This window comes from Pagrus major, chromosome 20 (genome assembly GCF_040436345.1).
Source record: "Pagrus major chromosome 20, Pma_NU_1.0".
Lineage (NCBI taxonomy): Eukaryota > Metazoa > Chordata > Actinopteri > Spariformes > Sparidae > Pagrus > Pagrus major.
The window spans coordinates 655683-675814 of NC_133234.1; the positions used below are offsets into that span (position 1 = coordinate 655683).

A 20132-nucleotide genomic window follows, 5' to 3' on the forward strand; every position below is an offset into this window, starting at 1 on the left:
AGGACCTCCTGGAGAAGTTTTTTACAGGATTGGATGGACTGGTGCCAAGGCTGTTGACAGTTTACAGAGCAGCGACCAGGACTGGAAAGAAGCAGTTGCTCCAGAAGCTTTTGGACTGCCTTGAAAAAGATGTAAGTTGAAGAGCAGATGACTACAAAGAGACAATTTTTGTTAACATTTTCATCTTACTGCGTGTTTCTTTGTCTTGTAGGACAAAAATGGGAGAAGAAGGGCGGCTGCACTTCTTGGCCTGCCACACTTCATCTCGGATGAAGATTCTTCTGATGTCATCAGGATGTGTGATGTAAGAATAATTTATGCAACGCCTAATCTCCTTCTCTTCCTATCCTCATCTGCTTTCCTCTCCTTCTCTTCCTCTCAATCTCTACCCTTTTCTCTCATCTCCTTTTCCTCCTTTACTCACTGTCTCACTCCTCTTTCCCCTCTCATCCTCACCATCTGCTTCCCTTTCTTCTTTCCCTCCTCTCATTCTCCACCTCCCTTCTCTTCCTCTTTCTAATTCACCTCCCTTCTTCTACATTTCCCCTTCTTGTCTACCCTCCCTCTATTTCTCTTCCTCCTTTAATCCATGTCTCACTCCTTCTCCCTTTCCTCCCCTCATCCTCTCCCTCGCTGCTTTCCCCTTTTCTTCTCATTTTCTACCTCCTCTCTTTCTAATTCACCTCCCCTCTTCTACATTTCCCCTTGTGTATTTCTTTCTCCTTCACTCCATCTCACTACTTCTCTCTTTCTTCCTCTTCTGCTTTCCTCTCCTTTTCCTCTCATTCTCTACCTTTTTCCTTTCCCCATCCTCTCCTTGTCTATCTCCTAATCTCCTTTTCTTCCTCTTACTATCCCTGCTTCCCTCTTCATTTCCCCTCCTTGTCTACCTCATCCTCTTTCTCCTTTACTTCCTGTCTCACTCCTTCTCTTTCCTATACATATAGTGTTATATTATGAAAATGGTCTTACTCTATTTCTTTTCTTTTCAAGGCGAATACTGATATGCTGGACGACACGATGAAGGGTATACAGCTGGGCCTGCTGATCACCTGCGAAGGGAGTGAACAAGGGCCCATTCCACACAACATTTTCGACATTGCCATCGTGGTTGAGGAGACTATTGTTCTCCACAACCTGAAAGACATTGCACAAAGTTTTGCAATGCAAATGCCATGAAATACTCATTTGAGTTCATTCAGAGAGTTGTGATGGAAGTCAAAGCAGAGCAAGCCTCTGTGAGAATACATGGCTTGAGAAACAGGATCCTGAGATATAAACTTTAACAAGGTTTTCCAAGTTTCTCTCACACATTTCAATGTGCATTGTTAAGATGAGTCTTTATCAGATTGTTTCTTGATTGTTCTGTGACATGTACACTCTCTCACACGTACACGTGCATTGAATAGATGAACCGTTATTGTGAGTGGAAAAATTAATCTTGAGCAAGGTTGTTGTTTCTTGATTGTTCTATGGAATGGAACCCCTCACTCCACTCACTACACACTCACTCTATTTAATATATATTGATAAGATGAGCCTTTGTGAGTGGAGAAATTAATCTCAGGCAAGATTGTTGTTTTTTTTGATTGTTCTATGGAATAGAACCCTGTAGACACTCCACAAGATGAGCCTTTATTGTGAGTGGAGAAATTCATCTTGGACAAGATTGTTGATTGTTTTTCTTGATTGTTCTATTGATTGGAGCCCCTCACTCACTTCACTAGACACACACGCACACACTCTTCTCTCACTCACACACACACTCTTTAATGTTTATTGATTTGAGCCTTTATTGTGATTGGAGAAATTAATTTTGGGCAAGATTGTTGTTTAATATTATTGTTCAATAAATGTATTTGAACTGTAAGTCTATTCAGTGTGATCTTTAGTAAACTTTAACTTGCCATTATGAGTCAAGACAAAATAAGTTATTTAAAAAGTTTGCTCAATTTGCAGCTTTAAGTTCAAAAGCTGCCTTAAAAACATGAGTTAAAGTAACTTGAAATGCAATATAGTAGTTGTAAGTAGTTTGAACTCATTAAGTTTAAATGGTTCAAAATCACGAGTTAAATAACTAGTATTACTGAACTTTGAGTTGAAACAACATAATCATAAGTTAACGAGAGAAAGTAAGTTTCATTTAATGCACAATGTAATATTGTAAGTAATTTCAACTCAGTATCAAGTTCAAACAATAAATGGTCATTAATTAAGCAATTTATATAACTTACCTTCCTTAGTTGAAATAAAGCTTTTCTTTAAGTTCAGTTAACTCATGTTTTTAAGGCAGCTTTTGAACTTAAGTTTATAAGTTAAACCAGCCTGAAATTTATTACAGTGCAGTACTGTGATCATATAAGTCCATCAAGTGTTATTCTTTCTCACCTTTCTTACTGTCTCCTTTCACTTTTTAAAGGTTGCCATGTTTGAGGAAATATTCTGTGTTGCTGTGCTGTTTATTGATCTGGTGAATAAATAGTCTATGAAAATATCACTAAATCTGTCATTTATTCATTTTAATATTCATCAATCATCATGTCTCACCTCTATTCCTCTCTGTCCTAATTTCAGGATCCCATCATACGTTGTACATTGTTCAGGAGGTTAACTAGGCCAAGCAGCCTTTTGGTTCAGACACACCCCTCTCATCAAGCCAACTCCACTCACCTGTGCTCTCTGTTCATCTCTCTTTGTTCCCGTTTACACTAATATGAGAATTCAGATAATCTTTAATCCACTCTTGTGCTCACTACAGGAAGCTTGTCTACATGCAGATTGCAGTTGGTTGTTATTGTATATTTTCTTTACCGCTTTTTTTAAAATTCTTTTTCCATCTCTCACTGCCGCTGGGTTATCTGAAGTATTCTTGCCTTCTGTTACTCATTTAGTATCAGTGCATCAGTACAACCTAATCGTTCTAATTCATGATGGACGTCATACATGCAGGCGTTTTGTTAATCTTAATTGATGTCTAGGAATACTTTAATGGCCTGCCTACTTTAAGATGTCTTGGTGCCCTGTGTTGGCTCATAATTACTTGCATTGTTACTTTCTCCACATGTGTTTACATTGTTTAACTAGTTCTACCTCATAATGGATGTTATTGTTATACATGCAGGATGTTCTGCTGATTTTAAACATTTTACAGAGCCATATATGTGTAAGTCCTAGGCAGTCACCAATTTGCCTTTGTTCACTTTTTTTAAACTATTTGCACATCTGGTCTGGAACACAGTACTTGATTTTCTGTTTAAGTTTTTTCTCTGTGACTTATGGGGTCAATTATTGTTATTATTGTATTACTGTAAGGGAAGAGACCCCGGAAGCCCCTCCCCCCCCCCCTATTTTTAACCCTCCTTCTCCACTCTCTCGCTCCCTCCATCACAGTACAGAATACATGGGGCCAATGCCCTCCAATGCCAATCTAACCTGTTATTATTGTCCCTATAGATGGCTAATGCTGTGAAGAGAGGTAATGGAGTGCGTCTAATTTCCTGGAATACTAAGGGCATTAACAATGCGATTAAAATTGGTAAAGTCTTGACACAGTTACAGTACCTTAAAGGAGACGCGATGTTTCTGTAAGAAACACATCTCATAACATCTGACAACCCCACGTATTAAGAGGGCGTGGATGAGCCATTTATTCCATTCAAAATTTGCAGATAAAGTTAGATAATTCATTCATTCATAGCCAACAAATGTCATTCTAGATATTGACGGTCGCTATGTCATAGTTTTGGGCATGCTTCAGAATATACCAGTGGTCTTAGTTTCAGTTTACGCACCCACTTGGGACGATGACCAGTTTTTTACGAGGCTCTTTGCAAAAATTCCAAACGCTGACAGACATCGCATTATCATAGGTGGGGACTTCAGTCTGATGCAGGATGTGACTCTCGACAGATCTTCCCCTACACAAATCACACTATCCAAATCAGCGAACATAGTAAAAACGTCGCATCACAGTTGGGTATTTCGGATCCCTGGAGGTTTAAAAACCCCCATGGTAAAGCTTTCTCTTTTTTTCCCCATGCACACCACACATTCTCCCGAATAGATTTCTTTTTACTTGATAACAATCTCCTAGACTGCGTGAATGCATGTGAGTATCACCCAATAACCACTTCTGACCATGCTCCTACCACAGTTGCAGAGGTGGGTAGAGTAGCCAAAAATTGTACTCAAGTAAGAGTATTGTTACTTTAGAATAATATGACTCAAGTAAAAGTAAAAAGTAGTCGTCCAAATAATTACTTGAGTAAGAGTAAGAAAGTATTTAGTGAAAAAACTGCTCAAGTACTGAGTAACTTCTGATTTATTGTTTCAATAATTAGAGCATGAATGTAATCAAATAGACAAAAACATAAAATAGCAATGTGCTAATTCTTTAACAAAAACAATAATAAATTACATTTTTACAAAATAACTAAAATGGCATAACATAAAACATAAATTAAGGCAAATTCAGCCACAAGAAATGATAATAACTTCGGGGACGGCCTTCCATTCCGAAACCCCTCCCGCTATTCGGAATAGCGGGGTCTTTAGAAAAAATGGGAAACTCTGCCATTAGGAAGAATGGAAGTCTATTTTCAGAAAAGCGGTGTTTCCGAAAGGCGGGGTGTCACCAATAACTTCATAACTTTTTTGTTTAAACTCGTGAAACAGCACAACAGGCTCAGCAGGCAGAGATTATATAAAGGAACACGAACAAGGCAGCCCGTGCATACAGAGGTCTCTGTGTCCATACACTGTGTGCGTGTGTGTGTTTTGCTGAAAATTTGTGTTCTGCCCCAAAGAATTACTCAGTGAACTGACTGTTAAGCTTCAACAGTAGTTGGCTCTCAAGGTTCTTGCAGTGAAGCTGTGATCTTTTAGTAGTGAACAGGAGTCCTTCATGACTAATGAGTCTTTCACAGGCTGCAGATGCTGGAAGACCTGTGTTGACTTTGAGCAACAGTTTCTTGATTTGAGGAAAGGAATGTAAGACATCCATACCTCAGTTGGACAGACATGAAAGGTACCTCTCCAGCTCTCCTGTTTCTGATTTTCCTGCCCTCATGGATGCAAAGAAGTCATCTTCATCAGACTGGCTGCTGTTTGTGCAGGAATCATCATCCAACTCCAAGTCAGTGTCCAGGTGATTTTGGATGTAGTCAAAGCCTGTGGCAAGATAAATTGTTTTCAAAAGAATTAGGTGCACACCCTTCTACTGTATAGGCTGCCAAGCTGCTGTTTGTAGTATTAAAAGCCCTTGGTGCTTGTAACTCTTGCCAGCTTATAGTTTGTCACTGACACAATATAAACGTAAATGACAATAACATTACATAGTTTCATATACACTCACTGGCCACTTCATTAGGGATACCTGTACAGTATAATGCAATCCACTACAAAGGGTCTGACATGAATTCTACTTTAACAAAGCTCACAATTTTCCTGTTTTTGTTGACACTGTCAGAAAGGTAACAATTCTACTTTATTTTTATTATTGAAGTCGTAGTGGGTGGTGGTGTTGTACTGGAGTACTGTATATTGACTGGTGTTTCTAATATTCCGGCCCTCTCGGGTGGCCAAAATATTAAAAACACTACTGCAAACTACTGTACAACCTCAATAATAAACATGGTCAAATCAATCCTTCTCTGACAGTGTCAATCAAAAATTTACTTTTTTATCTTTGTAAAGACAGAATTTATGGCAAAGACGTTGTAATGGTTCAAATAAGATTGTACAAGTGGACCTAATGAAGTGGCTGGTAAGTGTATGTCAAGGTCTGCAGATTCACATTTAAAGCTATGGTCTACGATCTGAGAAAGATTTGAATAAAGCATCCCCCCCACACACACCCCTCCCCTCTGTGCTCCTTAATCCCTCACCACCGAGCTCGTATCGCTCTCCCCTCGGAGCCTCCCGCGACACACCCCCTCCCACAACAAGCAACAAGAGCGACAAGCCGGCAGAAACCAAATACGGAGCCAGCTTTGAATGCGGAGTAACGATGTCGGATTCACAGGTAAAGTTACTACAATGCATGTAAAACTAACGTAAATCTTGTAAGTCATTACAATGTCCACAGCTAAGCTCTGCAGCCAAGCTAGCGTAACGTCATTAGCACATTACAGCTACGTAATAAGTTACTATTTATCAACAGCTAAGTTAGCTAACTTCTAAAAGTTATTGAGGGCCAAGAGACTAACAGATGCTGCCGTCAGCTTTAATCACAACAATCGCTTCCACATTGTGGCTGAAAACTAAACGTGCATGAGCCTCGGACCAGCTGTGTCCCAGCAGTTGTCTGAGTAGCACCACGACCGCGACACAAACGTGCCCCGTGAGCGATATTTTTTTTCGTAGGATAAGTCCGGGAATCTCATTAATATTCATGAGGTGCCATCATCCTATTGGCAGATCAAGGAGCTTCGTGATTGGTTGATGTAGCTACGTGCGGCTACGCCATAGACTGTAGGGCTACGCTGTCTTGGTAAACGTTCATTGATGCAGAGTGTAGCATACAGTAGAGTTATTCATCAAAACTACTAGGCTACGTTAATGTAATCATATCACCATGACAAATATTGGCTGCTCAAAACATCTGAAATAATCTGAATTATTGCCACTAACCGCGAATTTGTGACGGACAGCTAGCACCACATGTATAAATGGTAGGCTAATTGCATTGTCCCTATTAAACAGTGAGTTTTGCAGTGGTATTTGTGTGTGTGTGTGTGTGTGTGTGTGTGTGTGTGTGTGAGTGAGTGAGAGAGAGAGAGAGAGAGAGAGACCCCTACTATATTGTATAAAATTGTGTATTATATTAAATAATAATAATTAAATAATACACAGATTCATATTCATGTTTTTATTGTAAACACGTAGGGGGGCCACCATCCCACTGCAGTTTATAAACAGACCTTGTTAACTGATATCGATGCCAATATCAACAATGTCTGTCAACTGCATGATAATCATGCAGCCAAGCTATTCAAATTTACGTTTTTATTTGAAACATAAACAGGGTTCCCACATGTCCTTGAAAACCTGGAAAATGGTTGACCAATTTTCCAGTCATAGAAAACACATGAAAAATGAGAGGAAAAAAAAGTCAAATGTCCTGGAAAATGATTTATCACATAGTGACATCAGCTACCAGAGCTCTATTTGACTTTTCCAAATAAGTATCTGGTGATAAAACTAGCAACTTTGAGTTGATCAAAAGTTATCATATAATTTCTAAGCATGTAAGAGATTATTTCATAAATTATAGCTATAGACACATCTACAAATACTAATAAAGTACAACTGTCGAAAAGAACACTTCTCCGAAGCTTGAATGGGACAGGGGATGTATAAATGTCCTGGAAAAGTCCTGGAAAATGATTTCAATAAAAGAGTGGGAACCCTGATAAATGTGGAAACTAAATGATATGAAACATTGCCTCATCAACCAAAAATTCCACGACCCCCTGCAACACCTCCGCGGACCCCCTGTTGAAGACCTCTGCCTTAATGCACACAAATAAGTAGTAATTTATTGTTGCCACTGAATCAAATCAAACCTCCGATCAACCTTTTTATCAAGGAATGAAAAAATAACAAATAATTATTTACAACATTTTACTGAAGAAATCATGACTGTCATCAACCAAGCTAGTGTGTTAAAAACCACAGTATTTTATCAAAACATCAAACCTCCGATCAAGGAATGAAAAATAATTCTTTACAATATTTTACAAAAGAAATCATGAATGTCATCAACCAGCTAGTGTGTTCCACCGAGGGACATGTTTTCTTTCACACAGTGGGCGAGACAATGAGGAGCACAGTCTTATTATACGGGTGCTCCCTCGCTGAGGCCTTTGTGGGCCGCCCTGAAATTAAGGCCCTTCTCCCACCCAGCCTCGCTACAGCTACAGCTGTGGGCTGGACCCCAATTTGGGTTGTTGTCTGAAGGTGTCCCTTTGGTCTTTGGTACTGGCTCGTCTTGATGACTGGGCCCTTACTAAAAGTTGAGCGAACCGACTGCAGGGAACTGTCAGTTTTTAATTTATTGAAGCTGGAGATGAAGGATGTAATGGGTGCTGTAAAGCTGGGGTCATCTCTCAGCTTCTTTTTCAGGCAATCAAAAACCTGCATCAGCTCCTCCTCCAGTCCAGATGTTCCTTGAGGTAGCATGAAAAAACATTGCATCTGAGGAATGACTTCCCATTACAAGGTGTGTACAGTACAAGGTGTTTATAGTATCACTAAAAATTCATGGTTATAGCCTACTTTTAATGTAGTCTGAAAAAGTACTATTGAATTTAACAGACAGTTTAAGTAGGCTACCTTGTATCCTGACATGTTTTGATAGCCTCTTCCTGCTATCTTCCTCAGAAATGTCATGTGATTCATCAGTGGATTTTTTTGTTAAGACAACTAAGCTTCAATATATTACCTGACAATAAATTACCTTTCGGATCACATCGTATCAACAGCATTGTCTGTTATAAGAATGTTTTAATAGTACTTTTAATGTACTTTGGAAGTGCAACCATGCTTGATTGTCTTTACCTTAGTCAGTCTCAACAGGAGCCAGTCCACAATCCAGTGGTTCTTCAGTGTCAATGCTGACTACAGATGGTTAGACAGAGACAGACAGACATATAACTGTAAACAAAGGAAAACTCATTCCCATGTAACATCGTGTATGATACAAGCCTGTGTACAGACCTGAGTTGGTCTCATTTGGAGGAAACTCCATGGGATTTGCATCACTGCCATCTTCTAAAGGATAGTTCATTCTAGTTAAGTTAATATGAACAATCAAATAATGCTGATTACATTATAAAAACATTTCAGTCAGATAAGTCTAGATTGTGTGTGTCTCTTCCTCCACATCATCTGTCTCCTCTCCAATAGCTTCTGCCTCTTCTGCTCCTGCCAGAAGGTCAACAAGAGAAGGAGGGAAGATGGGGCCAACTGACCAGACCGGCTCCAACACCCCCTCTTCCATTGACTTATCCCAACCAATGCCCTGATTGTAAGGGTTTGGCCTCTCAAATATTGGCTGATCTGCCCTTTTGTAGCAGGCAACCCGATAGTTTGCTCTCTGTACGTGTGGGACTAGACAGACTTTGGGGGGAGGCAGGCGTTCCAGGTCTACTTTGGAGCTTGCATCCAGGGCTCTGTCAACACCCACTATCTTTTGCAGCATCTTGGCCCTCACAGCATCAATAGATGTCAGTCGACCATGGCCATACATGACACAGGTGAAGGACTCCATCTCCTGTTGGAGCATATTGGTAACCTGCCACAATGTGCCAAGCTGCCTGAAAGCCTTCTGGAATCGTGGGTTTTGCTGCAGCTTCTTTAAGGGAGTTACTTTACCTTTGCCCTTGAAAGCACTGGTGCAATCTTCCCCAGAAAAGACATAGTATCCCAGAAGAGTGCTGCAGTACTCAGATCCCAGAGACTCAGCCAGCTCAGACACATTCACTAGCTTACGATGCAGGCCAGTGCCGTGGTCAAGAAATATGGTGAGGTTGATCCTGCTGGCATGGTAGAGGAGGATCAGTAGTATGTCGGTGTCAGGGGTCCTCACCACGCTGGACTTGTACCCCCACTCGACAGCCTGGTGGAGGTACAGGACAACACGGGTGTCTGTCTCCTCCTGGTTTGATCGCAGGGCATGAATCTCTGATGTCTGTACCTGTAACAAAATGTACATGTACAACACAAAGCTGGATATTCAACACACTACTCAGTGGCTTTCACAATTCTAGGGGTTCCATTCAAATATTTATAAAGCATAGGATATGCAATGACAGCTACAGTTAAGCACTGACAACTACAGTATGACCCTTGTGCTTTTTCAACATACTTGGCCATTTGTTGAAGTTAGGTCATAGGATCTCCCATCAACACAAACCACTGCCCTCTTGCACTTCTCCAGCCGAGATGCTGCTTCATTGCTCCCCCAGACCTTGAGAAGCAGGTCACACAGCTGCTTTATCTCATTGCTGAGGAAGGGCTTGAAATCACAGGGTGTCCGGGTGTGTGGGCCACCAATAATGTACTTCTCAGTGGAGCCTCGTCTGACCCTCTCCTGGGCTTTGATAGAGTCTGGCTGGTAGCAGTCTGTGGAGAAGACAAAGTGCTGCTTGGGAATCATATGATCCAGGAGCTGCATGCAGATCTGGCCACAGGTTGGTTGAAGGTTGGTCATCATATGGAAGAGAGCATTGCCATCTTGTATGAAGAGTGCATCCTTAGGGTAGGTGACCTTCTCATCTCTGTCCTGGAGGAGGTAGTGAAGGATGGTGGCCTTGTTTGTTTTGGCAAAAAAGCCATCAGGAGTGCCAAGTGCATGAGGAACAGGTGAGAGAGGGTAGTGCATGAGTTCCTTGAGGTCAAAAGGCATATCCAGCATCTGGGACTTAACCAGTAGCTGGAAGGTAAGGTTGCATTGCTCTTGGTACATGAAGACCTGCAATCAAATATATAGACATGATTATTATTATGATGTAGCCATTACTAAATCAAGCTAAGTAGAGTCTATATCTACCTTGCCCTTTGCAGATGTGAGCTTGACCTTCTTGTTTGACTGATCCATTGTCCTCAGTTTAAGCTTTTTGATACACTCAAAGAATGCTTTAGTCTTGCAGACAAAGCGCTCATTGATGAACTGCTCCTTAGCAGCCCTGCCTGCAGCCTCGGCCTGCAGCACATCCACCTCTACCTCTGGATCTACAGGTGCGCCAGATGCCAGTGAGTACAGACGATTTTTATCAGGGATCTTCCAGGGGTTGGTGAAGCCACCGATGGCCAAGATGACCCTCTGCACTGCCGCTTCATACTTCCTGATCTTGGCAGGCTCCAACTCACGGTGTTTCCCTCTCTTTGGGCAGTCAGGGTCATCAATCATGCCACACATCTCCAGAGTCAGCTCATGGAGCTGAGCACGTGCAGAGGTTGTACGGCACCACTTCTGGTATGCACCAAACATGTTGAAAAGGCCAAGCAGACCACCTGCAATTCCAATATCACATTAAAAGTCACTGAAATGAGCATAATAGGTCATCTGTAAATATGAATAATATAATTACAACCAATATTTTTTATACAGGTAATTGTGCTTTGTGTGCACACACTAATACCTGAAGACTTGGAAAACTTCATGAAAGTTTCCTCCATGGTCTTGTCCACTGCTGAGAGAGCCCGTGGGATTAGAGATCGTGCAACAGCAATGACACCTAGCTTGATGAAGTCAAGAGCGCCAGGGTGGGAGAGGTCAATGTTGGTAAGAAATGCCTTGAACCAAGTCAGATACCTGTATGGAGAAAGAATGCTGATTAAAATCATACAAGTTCTTATTAATATGTTATTGAGTATTAGGAGAATCAATGCATAGGTACCTGGCATAGTTGTGGCCATCATATGCAAACATCAGGTCTGCCATGGCACCATTGCAGTAATGAAATAGCTCAAAGTTGTTGGTTTTCACAGCAAAATCCAACATGAAGACGAGCCTTGCGTGATCCATCACAGAAAGCCAGAACATGCTTGTCTTTCCCAAGTGGCCTTCACGAACCTTCTGTTGATATTGGATGTACTGATGGATCACTTTGAGCAATGAGGAGTCCTTCAGAGCAGCATCAAAGTTCTCACGACTGCAGCAGTGCATAAGATTGACGAGGGTCTCCTGCGGTATCTGCAGATTCTCCTCTTCCAGGAAAACATTGATCAGCAGCCGTTCAAGTGCCTCTGTGACCACTTTAAGACCAAAGAGGGCCTTGGCATATGATTTCCCTCTCAGTATATTTTTCAGGTAACCGGTGGTTGCAAGGTCAGCCTCAATGAGGATTTCTGAGTAGCCAGCACCTCGACACTTGTACCCAGTGATCTTGCCTATGTAATTCATGGCCGTGTGGAACTTGCTAGGGATTATGATATGTTTTCTGAATTCCTCTTCATACTTCCAGATGATAGGACAGGCCTTCATGACCACACCCAGGTCAAATGTGTTGATGGTGTATGGCTGGCCAACCTCCTCTGTTGCTGCCTCAGACCTCTTTAGCAGTTCATACACCACTGCATTGTCTGTTATGGGCTGGTTGATGGGGGTGTAGAAGTCAACAGTAGATTTTCTAGGAGGGACTTTACCAGTGCTCGAAATAAAGCCACCAAATCCAGGCACCTGCTGCTTTCCCTCACTGCTTAAACGTCTGCAGAGCAGATAGATGTAGTACTCCAACATTGAGGCATTATATGACTTTTGGTTTTCAACAGGAGGAGTGAAGCTGGCATCCTTTGGGAATGTGGGACCATCTCTCTTGAATGCTAGCTCTGGCAGTGTCTCTGGAGGTGTGATCTTAAGGCTTCTCATCTTTGATGATCTCTCATAGAGAGGAAGGATCCTCTCATTGGTGTTCTGATGGCCCTCCTTCACCTCTTGAATCATAATCCCCCTGGCACTATTTACAACATTTGAGCCAAGCACATTGGTTGTAATTCTGTTCAGATTGTCCCACTCACTGTGAAAAACAACATTTCCCTCGCCAGTGATTATTTGAGGGGTCAGGTAGGTGGACATCTCATCAAATGCCTTGGCCATTGCTGTCTCAAGGTCCATGGCAAAGTCGTATGTCTCAGAGTGTCCTAGTCTTGCAAGGATGGTAGTGAGCTGCAGAGAAAAAGAGTGATCTGCTTTATTAAATATGTAAATATCAAGTACCAGTTACACAGTTAAGCAATAGACAGGACCTATTAAGTAATATGTTAGCTGATTACTCACCTGTTTGCTTCGATAGAGATGCCGAACTGTGGCACAGAGAAGTATGTGCTTTGGCAGTTTCCACTTGCTGTTGGTTGCAGCACGACACACATCTTGTGAGATTGAATAGACCAGCCTCTGAGTCTTCTCACACTTTTCTCCATCAATCTCAGCTCTTCCTGTCAGCACCAAGTTTAGAAATTTAACAAGATCATCTGGGAGTAGCTCTTCCATCTTCACAGAGTTCAGCTCCTGTGCAGTCGGGGGCCATGTCAGTTCCTTTGACTCTTTGAATGCCTTTAAAATGAGAGCATGGAGGGTGAGGGCTGCATCATGGAGCTGGTCTGCTGTTCCAAGCTTGTAAGCACATGAAATTGCTTCAGCGACACTAATGCTTGAGCTGTAGACAAGGTACAGTTCAACACAGCCACGGAGTGGCACCTTACAAAAGGCAAGTTTATGAGAGATGTCCTCATCTGCTTGTAAACGTCTCCTCAGTCTCTCATTGCGGTAGTCTGGATTGGGAAAACCCTGACTCACTAGGTCCTTGTTGAAGAGGCTGCATAAGAAACTCAACTGAACAACCTCTTTGCCATCTATAACATTTCGAAGAATGTAATCCTTTACCACCAAGTAGGATTTCTGAATTGCTTCTTTCTTCTGGGCCAGCAAGGGGTTTCTAATTTCCCTGTCACGCATGTGGTTTTGGTACTCTGTATTAAAGGTGTTCCTGCATGATGGATGGTACTTGGCTTCCATTGCAAAGAGGTCCTTGCCTTGCACCTTACGGTAAAGAGTCTCTTTCTTCAATTCCAATGCTCTAGGTTCAATGACTTTCCAGGCTGGTTTCTTGTGTTTCCAACTCTGAAACTCTGAAGAAAAAAACAGGCGTCACACACACCAAGCCACACTGCAACTCTCCACCACTCTACAAGGAAAAATGTCAATTCAAATTCACATAACCACAATAGAACGTCACATAACATATTAAACAATAGTTATTACACAGCCATAGCATGCAGAGCACAACCTCATGACATTAGCATGAAAAAGAGAGAAACAGAGGAAAAAACAGTTCAGCTAGCATAAGGCTAAGTTAACTAACTCTGCATGAATAACTCAGTTTGAGATTCAATTTACAAGTTGTTAATCAATGGAGGCTTGACCAAAAGTTTCATTAGCATGTTACATTACAGCATATATCAACATATTGTGGTTTTGAACGGGAAAAATATATAATAAATAAGACAATGGAGAGAGCGCCTCATAAAGTGACTCACCAGCTCTGAGCACACACAGCTCTATGACGCTAGGTGGTGCAACGCCAAAACAACACCCCAGGGGAACAAAGGGCACACAATTTGGAAATCACTGTAGGAACCTTTCTTTTTCTTCTCTTACAGGAGGAAAAAATCATTTTGGGGAAGTTCACAGCACAAAGAAAACATTTTAGGGAAAATTTGGGAAACGATGTAGTTATTTTGATCCTCCTGTATCAACGGTGAAAGTTGTGAAAGAAATTGATACAGGCCTACAGAGGAGTACTAGATAAATGTTGAGCAATAGAAAACCAGAGGGAAGTGAGGTTAGTAGAAATACACGTAAATAACCATTAATGTGGCCATTATATTTCTGTTGTTTATCCAGTCATTTTCTGAGCTTTCTTTAAGGTAAGGTTGTTATTTCTTCAATTACAGTGGACGTGAAAATCGGGCCTTTAGTTTGAAAGCGTCTCTCTGGAAAGCAGAACATCCGAAGCATCTGAAGCCAGTGTGTCGACATCATTGAAAATGTGTCTACAGGCCTGAAAACTGTTTCATCGCACCTGGCTGACAAGGGCACAAGGTTTGTGGTTATTTCTTTTTATCCAATGTTTAATGCGTAGCTTGAATTTTTGTGCCTTTTCTGGTTTCATTCAGTTTTATATGACCTGTTTAGGCTAACGGAAATGCCAATTTTCATTAGGAGCTAAAGCTAGTTATTTCATTGGTTTGTTTATTATGTAACAAAATGTATTTGTGTGTTTTTTACTGTTTTTCATGTATATGTTTGAAGCTGCGTTATTTGATACAGAATGACTGTTTAAAAACTTTGATTTCAAGCTCAATATGACATTATATACAGCGCTCTATTAGGGGTTGTCTTTATGTTAAAATGTTGTTTTTTTTAAAGTGATTTTTCTGTTATTAAAACATTGATTGTAGCAGTTCAAAATTATTTCACCTGGGAGAATCTTGTCAGGCTACTATGTATATATGATAAGTTTATTATTATAAAGGGAAGACAATTCAACCTTAATCCAAGTTGATTTTAAATGAATCTGACCTTTAACAGAGGATACTCTTTCACGTTCTCCTGGACATTATTACACATACTGCTGCTCTCACTGAAATGTAAAATACTATTATTACACTAATACATTTACAAACTCCTATGTACAAATAAAAACGTGATAGAATGATTTTTAAATCTCATTAACCCATATTTTATTCATAATAGAACAGGGGAAACATATGAAATAACATAGAAAATTTAACATTTTAAGAAAAAACAATGAAGTAATTTTGAATTTGATGGCAACACCTAGCGAAAAGAAAAAGCACAGGTTTTGTTTTTTTTGATTGTACAGTATTTGTTATTTTAATTACACTGACACCTCATATGTAAGCTTACATAGACATTTCCTCTGCTGCAGTGCACACATACTTTGTTGTCAATGAAAAAATACAGTACATTATTTCATTGAACACATTCCTCCAAAACAACAGTTTACAAAAGCTAGAGATGAGAATCTAGAACAAAGAATGTATGGATCTCTGTACTCACTGCTCTTTAGCACTTTGCTGCTGCTCGAACAGAGACATTCCTCCAAAACAATAGTAATAATTATACAAGACAAATCTGGCTTAAAAGGGTAAATACAACAATAGGTCAATACAACAGATGGCGTTACCAGGCAACGGGGCCGTCACCAAGCAACCGGGCCGCCAAGCCAACGTCACTAGGCTAACAAGCCAATCAGCCAACGGGTCGCCCAGCCGACGTCACCAGCTACCGGGCCAATTGGCCAACGGGCCGCCCAGCCAACGTCACTGGCCAACAGACCACTTCTCCTTGTGAATATTATTGAGATTCCCGGACTTATCCTACGAAAAAAAATATCGCGTCCCGTAAACCATAATCTCTTGTTTATGACAGATAAGACACACAAATACACACATCGTAATGCCTATATGATAATCCATCATATTGATTTAGCAAAGGCTTCGTTGAAAACAAATGGACAAGACCGTGAGGAGGGTTAGCAAAACATTTCCCCAGTCGGGGAACATAGGACCCGGGGAACATAGGTACGCTCCCGTATTGTCAACATTAACAGAGACGTTAGCCTCTATGTTAGCATTGTAAAAAGAAAAAGGGTCCTATGTTCCCCGCTTTTCCTTAACGGGTCCAATAATATTTAGGGATTATTTTTTCCTCGTGGTTTCTGCTTAATTTATAACCAGTTTATAACCAGTCTGCCCAAAACTTTGTTAGAAAATTAGACTGATTTGCCAAAGTGATGGGAATTGGTGAATATATATGGTTATATACTCATGCTTATACTTAATATACTCTAATGACCTAAAAATGTGATTGTACATTTGATTATTATTATGATCAATATAGCAAATATATATATATTTATATATATCTTAATCCCATATGAATGTATATTTGACATCTTGCTTTGGACTTTTGCTATTGATCTGTCTACGAGAAAGATAAAACATTCAAGGACAATAAGAGAACTTGACAGGAAGTTGTTGGTTTTAATGTAATTTCATTGTTAGATCAGATCATCTTCTGCTTCCACAGACCTCATGAACCACACAGAACATCTCAGTGAAGAACAAAACTGCATCATCTTTACAGGTTTCTGTGCATCATTGTATGGTGGAACGACTTTCATGAGGTGTGTCTTAATCCCATGCAAATTTATATTTGACATCTTTCATTTGGTCTTTGTAAACTACATCAAAGTGCTCTGCTTCTGCCACAGTTAGTTGGTTTTTCCAGTCTCCAGTAATCCCTGAAACACAACATGCAAGATGATCATAGTGCAACTGAAGAAACGATGTGTGGCCCTATTTTCAAGTACAGATTTTATGTAATTTTCTATATTTCATAAAGATAGTGTTCTATGGCTCTGTGCTCTATGCTTTCCCCAACAGTGGGAATGAAATAGGACTGCATACTGTTCACATTATTTGTTGAAACTCACCTTTCCTCATAAATTCAGACTTAGACACGCCATTCATTTCAGGAGGAACCATAGAGAAGTTTGAGCTGTTGGTCCTCATGTTCTTGAACAGACATCGGTCTGCTATGTTCTTGATCACCTCATCGTCCAAAGGTATCTCCAAGAACTGAGCGATTCTGGACACAGAGTCCTTCAGGTCCTGCAATAAACAGAAACACACACCATCTCTTATCAGAGGATTTTATGGGTTCAGGGCTACATTTAGCCACACTGGTGGAAAGACTCTTGATGACAATGTCTGTGGGTCGGTCCACCACATTGGTTCAGGCGGAAATATATCTAACAAGTATTGCACTGAATATACAGATATATACAGCCATGTTTCCATAAAATGTCAAGCTATTCTTTTGCAAACTTTTGAAAGTTTGCAAAAAATCAAACAAATCAAAATGTGAATCTGGTGCGTTTCCATTAACTGTTTTGAGTGAATTAATTAGCTACATAAAGCTTCATTTTGTCAGAGCATGACAAGCTGTAGGCTCAGAGTTTATTCAGTAAATCTGTTTCCATCAAACATTTTGTGCATTAACTGCATCACAAAAGACAAAATCCACCTCAAGCGAGCGTACAAACTTTTTTGGGATTTTGCCGTTTCTGTACAATTTCTAATGTGATATTCATCAAAATGCTTCATGGAAACACGGCTATTGTCCCCAGAGGATAAATTGTAAAATCTTTGACCCCCCCAGACCTTTTATCTAGCACCATCATCAGGACAACATTTCTGCAGTAGGATTGAGGACCCAAATGCAGACACTGAGGCAGAACAGGTCAAAGGAAAAGGACTTCACTGTTGGACAAGTGGAGAATCAGTGACATTTAAAGTCTCACCATTATCATCTCTTCATAGGAGATGTGCATCATGTGCTCTTTATCCTCAGCATTCAGCCAGCTCTTCACATGATCAAACCATGAGCCACGGATAACTAGAAGAAAAAGAAAATCACAAACACTCCAATATCATGACTGAACATTATTGGTAATACTAGGAGGGTGACTCCATCTATCAGTGAAATGCAGGTCAGGTTACTGTCATTTACTCTATTGTGTGTCATGATAAGAAGTAAATATATTGAATGAGTTTGAGAACAACCTTTTCCATCAAGGAACTTATGGAGAAACTCGTTCTGTGGACCTGGGTTGAGATGATAGGAGGCCTTCTCAAAATAGTGAAAGGCAGATGTGAAGACATCTTTGGGGTTTCTCATGACATTGATGACCTGGAATGATGTTGTCACATTCATCATTAACATGGCTGTTTGTATGACACCAAAGGTAGAATGTGCATCAATGAAAAGAATGATGATAATAATCAATGACAAACTTCATGGCAGATTTACCCTTGGCTTAACTTGGAAGAAAGATGGTGGCATCATGTTGTACTGTACATGTGTAGTAAACAGTCGTGGAGACGGCCTCTCTTCAAGGTTGAGGGAAAATTTCTGGCATTCCTCCAGCCAGGGGACACGCTCAAAGTTAGGAGACTGGAGACAGGTCGGATCACCTCCACTGACTATCAGAGGGACAATCTCTTGTGACCATGTCGTACCTGAGAGCAGGACAGGAGAATTTCTTTGACTTATTAGTTTATCATTTCAGCCTCCTTCAGACTTTCAACAGAGTCCAACAGTGAATAAATCATTCCAAATCAAATTAACAAGCTAGATGTTGTACGCCTTTGTTCGTGTCCAGTATTCTTTCTTATGTTCACCTCTAGTTTAAATGGAATAAAATATAGTAATCTGGTGACTAAAAATGTACCATTGTAATGAAGTATTACGATGTTTTTAGTAATGAGTATACCAGACTTTGATATGGTTTAGATCTACAGGTACTGAGGTAGTTTGCATTTACAGGTTTTTAGTGGAGTGCTCTGACTGCCTTTAACTCCTCCCATGAAATGCACTGCAGTTAGAAATGCACTAGTGATGGTTAAATGTTAACAACTTACTCATGAAAAGTAATGTGAAGTAACACAACATAAAGACACACAAATGTATATATTTTTTAAATACTTTGTAGTTGATGTTTAAATGTTATTCCTGAAGTACACAAACATTAGGAAAACAGTTCATATGTACATACTATGTGACTGTCCAATACATTGTTAATGCAGTTAACAGCAGTCGTTTTCAACCTAGTGAATGTTGTACTTTTTACTCCATTTATTTATCTAAATGTACTCATCTTAATCTGCAAAGTAACTACACAGTAACTATGTATGCATATATAGTTACTGTGGAGTTACTATATATATTTTTTATACAATATATATACATGCATATATATATAGTTACTGTGTAGTTACTATATATATATATCTATATACAGTATATATACATGAAATACCCTTTCGAACTCTGCTTCAGTCATAGTTCAGAGAGAACACTTAACAGATATCTTTACAAATTAAGAAAGTCCCCGTTAAACTGTTCTTAAGGAGATTTTTTATTTTTAAGGTACTTGTACTTATTCAAGTATTTCCATTTATTTCTACTTTGGACTATATAGTATATATGCAAATTAGAGAAGTAAGGATAACTGCGTACCTGACTTGGGATATGTTGCAATGATGATATCATCTGGCCGAAAAGAAAACTCCTCAAAGTATTTCAGAGTCTCTGGAGTGTGCGTTCCATGAAGGACATAGGTCCCCTTGTACATGAAGAATAACTCTGCTTCAGTCATAGTTCAGAGAGAACACTTAGCAGATTCCCTGTAGTTAGTATCAGATAGGCACAGGCCTGTGGACTGTTGTTGACTGTCTTGTCTTTACCTTTTAGTATCGGGATTTATGTCACTTTACTGGCAAAACATGTATGTCAGGCTACACTTGTGCAACGGAGGGAGGCTGCGGCAGGCGGGCTTGAGGGCTTCATTTTCATTACCAGATCAGTCAGTGTAGAAAGGAGAAAGAGGATGATGCTTCACAAGGACACAAGAAAAGACAAGGACGCACATTGAGAAAGTCTGATGTTAAACATTTGATTTTGATGTCAGGAATGTTTAAACCATGAGATAAGACCAGATCAAAGGTATGATCTTTTGAGTGAGTTGGTCCACACAGAG

At 40.2% G+C, this 20132-nt stretch overlaps 1 protein-coding gene across 1 annotated transcript; it reads right to left on the reverse strand.

Annotated features, from left to right (window-relative positions):
- Positions 1-16722: 16722 nt before the first annotated feature.
- Positions 16723-19751, reverse strand: LOC141016035 (sulfotransferase 2B1-like). The gene is made up of 6 exons (XM_073490276.1): positions 19613-19751; positions 18404-18612; positions 18157-18283; positions 17895-17989; positions 17025-17202; positions 16723-16832 (listed from the first exon to the last, which is right to left on the reverse strand). The coding sequence occupies exons 1-6, from the start codon at positions 19749-19751 to the stop codon at positions 16723-16725; spliced, it is 858 nt and encodes a 285-aa protein (XP_073346377.1).
- Between the last annotated feature and the right edge of the window lie 381 nt (positions 19752-20132).

Coding starts and splice junctions, on each gene's coding strand:
- LOC141016035 (XM_073490276.1), bottom strand. CDS start 19,751: ATGACTGAAGCAGAGTTATTCTTCATGTACAAGGGGACCTATGTCCTT. Junction 18,613..19,612: donor TGCAACATATCCCAAGTCAG/GTACGCAGTTAT, acceptor TCCTGCTCTCAG/GTACGACATGGTCACAAGAG. Junction 18,284..18,403: donor TCTTCCAAGTTAAGCCAAGG/GTAAATCTGCCA, acceptor ACATCATTCCAG/GTCATCAATGTCATGAGAAA.